Here is a 13,385-nt window from a genome sequence, read left to right as displayed (position 1 = left end):
AGTTCTACTCTTCCCAACAATATGCGTATATATATATATATATATATATATATATATATATATATATATATATATATATATATATATATATATATATATATATATATATATATATATGCTTTCTTTAGGCTGGGTTTTCCTATACAATTAATGTTAGCTATTTAATTTACCCTCACTCGTGTTGAATCGAAAGAGAAGCATACATTTCCCATAATTCCGTAGTAATGACGCACGCAGTAGACGTTCAGGGGAACCATGACAGTTTGCACAGTTGCATGCTTGTAACGTTATTCTAGCTACCGACTTTATGACTTGTACTTGCTGTAACCTCGAGACCGTAGATAAGGAAGCCGAAATGACTGTCAGAGTGAACTGACACCTCAACATCAAGCTCGGCAGCTAATCTTTTTAACGGAGACTGTGGGCTGCTCGAGATATTTCCCCCAGAGACCGCAACGACAGTCCAGGGTTGCCAAACAACAAGCATCATTCAGTGTCAGCCAGAGGTAGCAGCTGGAGCTCTCAAGTCGCCTCGACCCTGCTTCGCTGGAGCCTGTTCATTCCTTCTTCAACACACTGGGGTAAATTCATTTTTTCCCCTTACATTTGCAGATAATATTTAGCCTTTTTGTTGACGGTCATGTTCGCGCGTGGCGACCTGACATGTCGAGCTAGCTAACATGACATTAACGTTAGTGGAGTTGGAAATAGCTTCAACTGAGCTTGAACGGCTGCTAATAATAATTTAAATAATCAATTTTAGGCTACGTCTTGAAGCTAGCTAAGCATCCAAAAACCAACGTCGTCTGAGTGTAGGTTAGTTAGCTAGCTAGTTAAGTTTTCATTTGCATGTGACTCTTGACAATTTGCGATCATAATGACAAGTTCACCGGATCAACATGTTTGACAAGTTATTCGTCTGTTTTGTTACCAGCTAGGACTGTGTGTGTGTTTTGTCAAAGTTACAGAGTCATGCCATGCACACTATCTACATCTTCATATCTTTTACCTCCTCCACCCTAACATTATTGACATTTCAGTTTGTAGTTTATACTCTGGGGATTAAGTATGTTGCCCAGCATCCTGCCAGCTGTTGAAACCATAGATAGACGGTAAGGTTGAAACACAAGTGACAGCTTTTGTGGTCAATATTTAACCTGTAGATTAGGTATTTTGGCTGACACTGTGTGCCCTATCACTGTCAATCACCCCATTAGGTATACTATATATAAACAGTCCTCTAAACAAGTGGAACATTGTCTGAAGCCTCTAAATGGTGTGCCTTTCCATGGAACAATGATCAGGCCTGGTGAATAGCATGATATGACAGGAAAGATGGGACGGTGTCTGTATACCAAAACTCTTCTGGTTGTTACCAAGTGTCAACCATACAATTAAGCAAAACTGATGTGATCTGTTGCCTGACATATGGAAGGCACAGAATATCACCCTGAAGGTTTATTTGCCTTGGGGCTGTAATAGCTCACCCTGATCTGTTAACATAGCATATATTAGCTGTACTTGATTATGCATAAGGTCCCTATGCATTATGCAGTGTGTGTTTTGTTTTGTTTTGTTTGGTTGTTTTATTTGAAATGTACAGCCCTTTGGTGAACAGTTAAAACTGGATTTAATATGACTTCTATAACCTTATTATGAAAAAAAGAAAACCGATTTTATACTTTTTATGTTCAGAATGTGATGCTCAAATATTGCTTATTGAGACTAGAAACTAAACGTTGCAACACCTAAAAGTGGTGATGCAGTGTGTGTGTGTGTGTGTGTGTGTTTGTGTTTGTTGTGTGTGTGTGTGTGTGTGTGTGTGTGTGTGTGTGTGTGTGTGTGTGTGTGTGTGTGTGTGTGTGTGTGCTGGGAAGCATCACTAAATGGATTCTGTTACCTTTCTTTTCATAATTTATTCCCTCAGTCACTGTCCCCTCTCTGACCTCAATAGGAAGTGACACTACCACACCCAAGAAAGAGAGAGCGCGGAGAATGAACTCAGTGACAAAAACTTGCGAAGACTGACAAATGATCACCTAATTTGCCCTGCATGTGCACCGCATTTGTCAGTCGAACAACCCTTGTGGGGGTGGGGATTAGAGAATGAATGCCCTCTGTGCCTCTGTCTGATATCTGGAGCTGCAAAGTGGGTCCCATGAAATCTAAACTGGTAATCAGGTTTCTGGGCTAAGAGGTCTGAAAAACATTTGTTGATTTGTTAATGACTGGGCTATTGTGCACCCTGACTAAGAGCAACAAAGAAATCTGTCTTTAAGAGCTAAATAGTAGTAAGCCACTTGCAGTGGTGTTTGTGTGTCTGCTGGAACATTTGAGTGCATTTATCCACCCAGAAATCCTCAGTCATTACAAATAAAAACCACAATGCTCAACTGGGCTTTGAAGAAGCTACAGAAATGCTTGAAGAAGAAATTACCTTTTAGTGAACGGAATGAGTTTCCTTTCCCAATTCATGACATTGCACAATGGAAATGTTTGCATCATATAAGAAAGGAGATTAGAATAATATCTGTTAAATTAATCTCTAAATGTTGAAAATAACTAATGTATGTCTGTTTCTCTCTTTTTGTTAATTCTATATTTTCTGTCTATCTTTGTGCACTTCTCCAACATAGTCAACAATGCCTGCGGACCCCCTGCCTGAACGCCCAGTGTGCATTGGTGATTTGGTGTTAGACATCTTGCAACCACAGCACCTTTCCAAAAACCCCTGACTGACAAGTGTCTGTGGGCATCACCCTACTTCTGGTTCCACTTCCTGGCCCCGCTGCTGTTGCTTAACACTTTCTCATCTCCTCTTAGGAGGGGCAGGATGCCTTTAGTGGTTAGAGAAACGTCTTTGGCTGTATGGGTATAATGCAAGCATGTGTCCTGCTGGAGTTTACTTGAGTGAGGCACTAATTCCACACCAGCTCTCAGGAATGCTTTGCAGTGGACTTGGACCTCTGAACTCTCTCTAGATACAGACAGTGGGAAAGAGAATCTCCCTGCAGAAATCAAGTAATTATCACTTTATTGGTATAGCCACAGCCCCCAAAAAAGACCTTCAGCCTCAGACTGAGCCTCTGCAGCTCCCCTCCGCTTCGCCACCGCAGTACCATGCTGGGTGCACTCTTGCGGAGGAACATGTCCCAGAAGCTGAGTGTGCTGCTACTGGTATTCGGCCTGGCGTGGGGACTTATGCTGCTGCGCTACACTGTGCAGCAGCCTCGCCATCAGAGCAGCGCCGAGCTACGTGAGCAGATCCTGGAGCTCAGCCGGCGATACGTCAAAGTTCTGACAGAGGAGAACCAGAATGCACCAGGTGGGCCGCAGGGAACATCCATGGCTGGTTATGGTAAGCAGCAGAATGTTGTGCAATATATGGGGTTAATGCTCTCTTTCCTGCGCGTGAAATGAATCACTCCTGTATGAACATTGTGTTTCATAGTTGTGACAAAGCATACTCAAGCGTTGACTTATTTTCTTCCTCGTGTTTGTTTTTCCCTCCTTCTTTTCCTCTCTCACATGCACACATAGCTGATCTGAAGAGGACTATCGCTGTGCTACTGGATGACATTCTGACGCGGCTGGTCAAACTGGAGGGGAAAATCGAGTTGGCGGTCAATGCCTCCTCCACTAACACCTCCCACACAGCAGGGGGCGTTCTTGCCTCTGCTCCCGCTGCCCTACAGAAACCTTTAAAGCAGGAGTCCCCTGGCAGCCACCCAGAGACATCTCGCCTTCACCCACACATCCCTAATAGGCCTCGGCCACATCAAGGAGCATAGTCTTGAAAGAAGTATTGATTTATTTTTTATTTTTAGCACATCACACTTTTCCAGCATTTATCACTGATGTCACAACATCAGAGAAATGAAAAGCAATAGTGAGACATACGGACATCCAGAAACTTCACATATGGGATGATTCTTAGAAATGTTCAGCCAACTCAGAGGGAAGAAGGGAGACTTTATGCTCTGTCCTCTCATATGCTGACATTTATTTATTTTTTACCAAGACTATCGAGCACTTTTTTTTTTTATATATATATTTGCATTGCTAATTTAATTTGGCTTAGATTTTAGCATTTTTTTTATAATGCAATATTTGAATCATATGACTGTTAGTAAATGCAGAGAGGTATAAATACTCTTGGAACTGAACCAGATTCTCATACGCTTTATCATAAAAATGGCTTGAAGTGCTCCCCTATCTACATTGTAAACTATTTTACAATACTGCTTCAATATATCAAAATGCTGAACTAAACTGTAGTACACTCGGTGATAGTTAGGAATAGCAGACTGCTATTTGTCAGTTTTTAGCTGGTGCAGTTGCTAGTTACTGTATGAAGAAGAATCAGTTACACTTTACTTGAAGGTATCTACATAAGAGTGACATGACACTGTCAGGAACGTGTCATAAACATTATAAAGAAGTCATAACGTTTATGACATAACAGTAAGTCATGACAAGTTATGGTTAGGGTTAAGGTTAGGGTTCATGTGTTATGACAGTGTCATGAGTTCATGACATTGTCATGTAACTCTTATGTAGATACCTTAAAGTAAAATGTTACCGAAGACTCTTTAGCTTACACATAGTTTTAAGAATAATTAAACGGAATAGATCGCCTGGAAGAGATAATCCAAAGAATGTTATTTGCACTCTATCTGCAGGCAGTATATAATTGTGTATTTACAGTTGCTGCACGACAGTTTGAGGTTTATGTAGAATATGATGGGATGATGCCTATTTGCCACTGTAAACATGAGTGTGTGTGTGCTTTGTCTCAGTTGAAATCGAATGGTTCCCTTGTCCACGGATGACACAGTGTTTTAACTTAAGTGTGTAGCTGATTGAATGTACTGTGTAGTCAGTCTTAAGCCCTTTAGTGCTGTTAAGATGACTGAGCTACTGCTTACACATGTTCAGGGTTCATGTTGCACTGTGACTCTATAGAGATTTTCTAAAAATACTGGGCTCTTCCAACTATGACTGAAGGGATATTTTTAGGAGGGTGGACGTCAGACTCTGGAATATTCATTCTTCCACCCTTTCTAATTGTCCCGAGTATGGTTTCCATAATACTGAGAAAGTCTAGTGCCTGCACAGAGGAAGAAGATCTATAATTTGCACATCATGATGTTCATTAACATGATGACTTTGTGCGTCAAGTAAGATGGGCAATACTTTCATCAATACTACTTGGGGATTGTATGAGACAAAGTCTATGTGGGTGGCATAATAAAATATGAGGGGAAACATGCTTTATAATGTTGCTTACACATTACAGACTTAAATATACGTGAAGGCCTTTAGACTGAATTTTCAAACTGGTTTGTCTATGTCTGCATTGAGTAATGCCATAATTGTACTTTGATTCATAATGCTAAAGTAGAAAAGATGGTGAGCCAGGCAGCTGCTGTGAGATAGCTTTACTAATAAATTGACCTTATGCTAAGAATTGTCCCCTCATTTAAATGAATTGTATTGCTACACATACAATGTGTTGGGGGAAATATGCCTAGTGTCACTCAGGAGATCATGTACCACACAAGACAATAAATCCAGACTGATTTGCTTCTTTCCAAGTATTCAGCTGTTGGTTCCCAAAGAGGGCATTTTCCATGAGGGGTGTGTGCATGTGTAAGTGAATGTATAAAGACAAGTTTTTAGTTCAAGTTTTTACTGACCACACCGCAAAACCCAGAGGGAATTGTTATAATTTACCAGCCAAATCATGTCTTACCCTGGTGGAAAGTAACAACAGCACTGTACTAAAGTACAATTTAACTCCTACTTAACTGAGTGTTTCTATTTTATGGTAGTTCTAATCCTACTCCAATACATTTACTTGACAGTTGTCAAGTAAAGTAACTATAGTTACTTTGCAGATAAGGATTTTACATAAATGAAAATGGTCAGCTTACAAAATATGATCCATTTGTACAGATAAAGCTACCAAAAAGTATACAGAGTGGTTAAAACTAGCAAAATCTCAACCAGCTTCAACATTGAAATGCTTACTGAATAATGTTTCATTAATATCATTTCAATAACATAGGCCTACATAACATATGACAACTATAACTGAATTTGGGCATTCTCCAAGATTATGGGGTTATGCTTTTGAAGATTTTGAATGCAGGACTATTGACTATTACTTGTGATACAGCTACTTCCACTGCTGATCATGGGGGACCATGAAAAAGTTTAGTGAGACGTTGGAGTAGATTTTTGCATTAAGGGGGCGTGGAAGACGAGACGGGACGTGACGACAGATGCTGCAGTACATAAACATATTACCCACCTCCTTACGCGCCATCTTCTAGCTAATAACCGGCCAGGATAAAACTGTGTGTTGAAACCTCAGTGAGAGTCATTTCTATCAAAAATACTCGGTTGTATGAGCTGTAACGTTACTGAACAATGAGTGATATTGAGGATGGAAACTATGAAGGACGGGTAAGTAGTTGCATCGAATGATAAAATATTTCCCTTTCTTCCTATTCCTTCCGTGTGGCTGTCGGTGAAAACCACTAACTATAATGTATAGCTAACGTTAATGTAACAGCGAACTTTGAGCCAACGCTAAATTAATAGCTTGACGTTGACTTACGTGCTTTGTTTCCTGTGCTATAGAGGCAGAGAAGTGTTCTGGTTTTGTCAACAATGTTAGTTTTTACATGAGCGGTTCCCACTCTGCTAGCAGGACTGATCCAACCAGCCTCCTCCACTAGCATGCTAACTATCGTTAGCTTAAAATCACCGCGATTAGACGTCACTATTTGCAAATGTTCCTGTTTTTGCTTTGCTAGTTGAACATATTGCACCTGACACATTTGCTTATGAAACTTAATACGAACTGTCTACGACGTTTGTATATCGTCCTTTTGTGCGGATATCACTGCTGCAGCCATTACAGCACATTGGCAACCTGCGTTTTTCAGGCAACCTTGTTTTTCCTGATCTAGCTAGCGTTCAATTTCTTTAGAGGTAACTTAAGTTCAAAGCATCTCTTCCTTCCTTGCTTTCACACTCTTATTTTATCAAATTGCTATTCAAATATTGCTAAAACATATATCTAAGCTCTTTATTTGTTAGCATGTAAAGTAATTGTTGTAACTTTGCTCATTTGCATACTTTTTGGAATATTTAAACTTTATGTAGCAACAATGTAATTGTACTGCATTCAGTGTTCCTTTTCATTTTATTTAAAATATTCTACTTTTCTTAAACCTATGATCTTAATTTTATTAAATGTTCTTTTTTCATTAAGGTTATTGACCGTGAAGGATTTGAAGAGTTTTATCCAAGAATGATGAAGAAAAATTTCAAGATAAAAGAAGGCTAATGAAAACATGTACAGAGCAGAACATAGAAGTGGAAAGGGAGAAAATGTGACGGAAGAATGGTGTCAGATAGAAGCGCTTGCAGTGTAATGGCTAAAATGAAACTGGTTTCAGTTTGGGTGAAGAGAGGAAAAACAGACCTGGAATCAGAAAATGAGAAAACTGAAAAAAGAAGAACGAAGAAGGATAGAAATCCTGAGAAAAGGGAGTAGCGTAAAGAATCTGGAAGAATGAATGTGTCCCTAGGTTAAGTAAATACACTGTTTGTGTCACAAATGTCTTTTCTTCATGCTCTCTTTATGTAACATGAAAATGCATGTTTTATTTTTCCCTTTATGACCCAGGTGGACATGGAAATAGGCCTGTCATGTACATTTGATTTATATGGTTAATTATAGGCCACATTGTAAACAAAGTAGTTATTTATTGGAACTATAGCATTACTAACCCTTTCCTCCTCAGTACATAAGCTGTACAATTTAGACAGGTGTACTGTATGTGTCCAACATACTCTACCACCACATCTTACTACTCTGTGCTTGATTGTTTTTCTGTATAAAGAAATGCATGTAATTGTCCATGAGTAAGTTGTTAACATGCTGCTGTGGCAATAGGGCTCACGCTCCCCATCTAAATTGGATCGCGGGAGTCCAGATCGGGCAAAGTCTGAGAGCAGGTCCGCCTCCCCAAGCCCAGCACGGGCCCCCAAACGCTCTGAGTCCAGATCCCGTTCTCGGTCCAAAACTAGGTATGTTGCTGCCATTTTATGATAGCCCATGTGATACTGTAATTGCATCATATTACATCCAAATAAATGCTCATTGGGGCTGAAATATTCTATAAACTATATGCTTTTCTGTCACTGATTGTCGTCTGTAACATCCTTTTCAGGTCTCATTCTAGGCGGCACTCAAACCGCCGCTATAGCCGCTCACGCTCTCGGTCCTATTCCCGCCGGAGGAAGTCCCGCTCTCGTTCCTACAGTCCCGAGTACCGCCGCAAGAAGAGCCAGAGCACTTCCCCTATGTCGAACCGGCGCCGTCAAACTGGCAGCAGGGTGAGTGTCATGAGATCTGAAGATGGTGCAAAGTACATTGGATTAAAAAAAAAAAAGGAAACCACAGGACCTGTTGTGTATGCTCACACACATTTACAAGGTGTTAGTAGTACCTCTAAACATTCAGATTTTTGGGGAGATTGGCTAATTGCAAATCTTAGCCTGTAATTTGTGAGGACATGAGTGTATACTGTATGACCTGTTAGTTAATAGAGTGAATAGAAAATGAGTCGTGCTCAAAATGTTTTGGGAAGAGAGATAAATCAGTGGCTATAACAAGCAAAATCACAAATACCTAAAATAGTTTTCACATGGCTTCGAGTTAAATTGTTAAACATATTTACAAGGATTATATGATTTAAGTAACACTTAGTTTAAAGTCAAGAGCAATTGAATTTTCCCATTCTTTTATCTGTTTTATCGTAATTTTTCAGACTATGTGATTAATGCTGTGGTAAACCACCATGTAATATCCCTTGTTATTAACTTTCCTTTCCTTTCATTATATCAACAGAGCCATGACTTCACAAAAGAATCAAACGGTCATGGGGGAGGAGATGCTGATGTTAGGGTATGTGTACCTTCCGACATGTCTTTAGCAAGAGCAATGTAATGTTTTTGTGTCATCAAAGGTGCTGCTTGAGGATAATAAATCGATAAATACAACCTACTGGAGATCAAATATAACTATGATTCTTTGGTTTCTTTAATATTTATCTTGATGTGTGTCTGTGTGTGTCTGCGTTCTATTGCATCAATATTATGTGTGTATTTCTGGTTTTCATTATGACTAAATAAATTAATTATGGATAACAAATACTAAATATGTATAGGCCTTCTTCTTGAGTCAGTACATTCTAAAACTTTCTTGTAACCAGGTGGCTGATATTTTGCAAGCAAACCAGCTAAGAGAAAATCAAATCTGTTTTGATAAATTATGTTTTACTCTTGGAAACATTGATGTTTAGTAATACATCAGGCCAGGTAGTATTATCTGAAGTATATACAATATACAAATATGGTGGCTTTGAAAGGTTTAAAGTATTGTTATTTTTGTGCTACGTTTTGAAGAGAGAATTCTCTACAGTGTGCACACTGCATTAAACATGTACAGTGCTGCGGTGTGCATAAAGAGTCATGTTTTGCATACTAGTAAATGGATTTTGAATGCAAATAAGCAGACGGTTAGACGTGGTAAGCCACACCATTAACTATAACCCTTCTGTTGTCCCTTCCAGGCGAACCCTGACCCCAGCACATGCTTGGGGGTGTTTGGTTTGAGCCTGTACACCACAGAGCGCGACCTGAGGGAGGTGTTTTCCCGCCACGGTCCTCTGGCAGGGGTCAATGTGGTTTACGACCAGCGCACGGGTCGCTCCCGTGGTTTCGCTTTTGTTTACTTCGAGAGAATTGAGGATTCCAAAGAGGTATGTGAATTGTTTTGTGGTGGTTTTGTTTATTTATTAAATACCTAAGGCTCTTCAGTCCTGGTCCCAGTGACGCACTTTCTGTCTTGTCATCTGTTTTTATAGTGTTAGTACATGCAGGGTCAAAGGTCCTCCACTTCAAATAGCCTCATTTTTTAAATTTAGGTGTGATTACATAAGTATGCCACTAGGTGTCTGCCTTGCCACAAATTCCCTCTCCTTGCAGTCATGTATCACATAGCAAGGGGGTTACAGAGTGTAATTTAGGTAGGCCTTTATGAAATACATGATTAGTACCAAAAAGCTTACAATAGTCTGATAACATCTTTGTCTTCTCCTCCCTCTTGTATTCCTTAGGCAATGGAGCGAGCCAATGGCATGGAGCTGGACGGGAGGCGCATCAGAGTGGATTATTCCATTACTAAACGGGCGCATACCCCCACACCTGGAATCTACATGGGCCGACCAACTCAGTAAGAGCAACTCTAATGTCAAGTCTTTCATATCGGTTTCCTTAACCTCTTGTGTGGAATTGAATATTCATTACATGGTTAAGGTCCCTAAGAAGCCTAAATGTGCATTTGAGCCGTCAGGAGAATTTAACAAAGAAACTGGGTTAGATTCTGGGTTAGTTCTGATGTCAGAGCTCACTAATTTTTGTATCTGATTGTGCATCCCTTCTTGAAACACAGCCGTGATTTGTAACAATTTAAATCAGTTTTGACATGGTGCTGTAAATCTCAAGAGATGAGACACCTGGACCTCATGGCCTTGTTTTGCTTTTTTTTCAACAGCAATGGCGGTGGCAGTGGCAGCAGCAGTGGTGGTGGTGGCGGCGGCGGCGGCAGCGGTGGCGGTGGAAGCAGCAGGAGGGGGAGAGACTCACATTATGACCGTGGCTATGAGCGCTACGACAGATATGACGAGTATGACTATAGGTACAGGTGAGTTATAATTTTTGAGTATAAAGTCACTGTTACATTGTTCCGTGGGAGTAAATACATTTTTCTCTTTGCAGTCGCAGGCGCTCTCCATCACCCTACTACAGTCGATACAGGTCTCGCTCACGGTCTCGCTCTTACAGCCCACGTAAGTATAAAGAGAAATGCATACAATAGAAAGCTTGCCAAACTGCATCCAGACTGTTGTTAGTATGCATATTTAAACAGATGTAATTATCTTGATCACTGGTGACAGCAGATTGAATTTATAAGAAATGTACTTGGACTAATGAATTTCATATTTTCTGTTCGCAGGGCGATACTAAGTTTCTTCTTTCAACGTTCAGCTTCCCTCCAATAATTGACGGTGTGTGATTCATCAAGATGTTTCTGAGGGGAACATTTTGGATTAGCATGTCTATATCAACAGAACTCTTACGTTTGAGATGGTTCTTGTTTACATGCAATAGATGTCTTAAGTTTTAGACGTTTTGATGTATCCATGTTGAGTGTGAGCAAAGAAGTCTGCAACTGTTTCTTTAGACTTGCATCCTTCCTTCCCTTTTTTTCATTTTCTGCATCAATGATACCTTTTTTTTTTTCTCTTCCTGTTAAGTGATGGTTAAACGATATTCCTGATCCCTTGTCATGATAAATAATGGTGACATTTGATTTTACAACCTGTATTAAATAAATGTATCAGTCCAGTAAATCACAGCTTGATCTCAATGTTACCTAGCACTAACTGAGTTTACTGGTGAGTAGCAGGTAACAGGCTGTAAAATGGAGTGTTACCAGCAACTGGTGGTTAGATCTTTTGCTCACATTCATTCTTTTTTTTTTTTTTTTTTTTTTTTTTTTAGTCAAGGAAGTCATCATTTGAGTTTCTCCAGAGTTTTATTATCATGTATTACATTTTGTATTGTTTCTTTGTATGGAAATACAAATATATGAAAAGTCCAGAGTTTGTAATGTGTTTTTCTGACTTAATGCGCATGAAATTGAAATCGGGCTTTGGTCGCATCGATGGGAGATAATGCTTTAAATTGAGTGGGTGAGGTGGGAAAACGCGCTGGGAGAGTTTCACAGAACAGGACCAGTGCCAAGACATTGTGCATGATAAGTTTATGTTCACACAAATTTAAAGTCGTTGATCTGGAGCCACTCAAACCACAATAGATTCTCCAAAAGTAGAGTTTTCTCTCATTCATGTTAACACCACTGAAAACATGCAAATCAGGGACTTTTAATAAGCTTTTATAGTTTTGGCTTTTATTACATAAGATACAAAGCTCACATGTAAGAAAACAGACAATTATTCAGAATATTCAGTAACTATTCACAGTAATAACGAAAGAGCTTGTGCTTTGTCAAAATTCATTATTTTGGTGCACATTAAAAGGCAGCGACTTCTTTACTTTCTTGTGACTGTGATCTTCATTTTTAACAACCTTACTGGAACCTTTACATATTTAAAAGAGCCAAATGTATTCTTTACATTATAAAGGTGACAGAATGTGGCAAAGTTTGTTACAATTAGCATTTTCCTGTATTTAACCAAACCTAGCACATTGCATCAACACATTTTATTTGTCCCAAATGGACACAGTTGATACAAATATGATCTTGATGCTGAGCGGCTAATCACAAAAGTAAACCTGAAGGAATGGATGGCTCTTTATCTGTAAACATTAGCCTCAATGGTAAGGCACTTTCATTCAAATAGGGTTAACAATCATGGCTGACATGTCATGGGGCCCCTCAGAGTTATGCATTCATTAACACTGACTCAAAGATAATTCTTAAGGTTCCAAAGTAACTGCTAACCGGAAGGATACAAAGGTCAAAGTATGAAGTCTTTCTCAATAAAGATTCAACAGTTCTTTTGCTTTTAATGTTAAGTGAATATTAATCACTGGTATTCCTTCAGACACATTTTTCTTGTATAACTGTGTAATTAAAAAATTCCACTAATTCATAGTGCAGCCATTTCTTAGCCGTTCCAGTAAGAAGAGGTGCAGATTGAGGAAAACTTGATTTTCTTGGTTACATGTGAGGTTGTGTTGTGATGTAAGGATTTCTTTTCTTGTGTCATGGTGTAGCAGGGGCCATCTACCAATAGGTTGACCAGTAGGGGACAGAATGGGTAGACAGTTTGATATTATTGGGATTCCATGTAGCGACATCTCACCTATAGAACTTGCACTCAGACATTCAGAAAGATAGCTACAAGTACATTGTTTTCTGGTTTAGAGAAAGGACAATCTAAAGAGGAATGTCAACTATTGCTTGGAGGAAGCAGTACACACCTACCATGCAAAACTAAAACAAAAGATGAGCCACATCATTGTTGCAATCTGGGGCCAGACACATTCTATATAAAATACACAACTTTAATCTTTTCTCAGTTCTCCATCAACTTTACCATATATATATATATATAATAGATATATAATAGAGAACCAAAGGTATACACCAGGTGCAACCTGTAGCTTTAAAATCATGTATTTCTGAGAATAAAACTGGGAGGGACTGTCTGAAGGTTAACAGCATGTTCATGTATTCTATATGGTTTGAAACTCAGGATGATGGGGGTGGGGGG

The 13,385-nt window shown here is 39.4% G+C and overlaps 2 protein-coding genes across 3 annotated transcripts; both read left to right on the top strand.

Annotated features, from left to right (window-relative positions):
• Positions 1-230: 230 nt before the first annotated feature.
• Positions 231-5,592, top strand: ccdc126 (coiled-coil domain containing 126). Its single transcript, XM_039820428.1, has 3 exons — positions 231-581; positions 2,637-3,358; positions 3,541-5,592. Exons 2-3 carry the CDS (start codon positions 3,121-3,123, stop codon positions 3,789-3,791), a joined length of 489 nt encoding a protein of 162 aa, XP_039676362.1. The 5' UTR covers positions 231-581; positions 2,637-3,120; the 3' UTR covers positions 3,792-5,592.
• Positions 5,593-6,302: 710 nt separating this feature from the next.
• Positions 6,303-11,743, top strand: tra2a (transformer 2 alpha homolog). Of its 2 annotated transcripts, none has more exons than XM_039820427.1 (9): positions 6,303-6,471; positions 7,973-8,106; positions 8,250-8,415; positions 8,930-8,986; positions 9,654-9,842; positions 10,200-10,315; positions 10,637-10,780; positions 10,861-10,931; positions 11,099-11,743. In XM_039820427.1, the coding sequence occupies exons 1-9, from the start codon at positions 6,436-6,438 to the stop codon at positions 11,107-11,109; spliced, it is 924 nt and encodes a 307-aa protein (XP_039676361.1). In that variant the 5' UTR covers positions 6,303-6,435; the 3' UTR covers positions 11,110-11,743. The 2 variants fall into 2 exon arrangements, with proteins under 2 accessions (XP_039676361.1, XP_039676360.1); XM_039820426.1 differs by having other exon boundaries at positions 10,637-10,786.
• Positions 11,744-13,385: the final 1,642 nt, after the last annotated feature.

This window comes from Perca fluviatilis, chromosome 13 (assembly GCF_010015445.1).
Source record: "Perca fluviatilis chromosome 13, GENO_Pfluv_1.0, whole genome shotgun sequence".
Lineage (NCBI taxonomy): Eukaryota > Metazoa > Chordata > Actinopteri > Perciformes > Percidae > Perca > Perca fluviatilis.
Note: the sequence above shows the minus strand (reverse complement) of the source record. Positions and strands in the feature narration are given on the sequence as shown.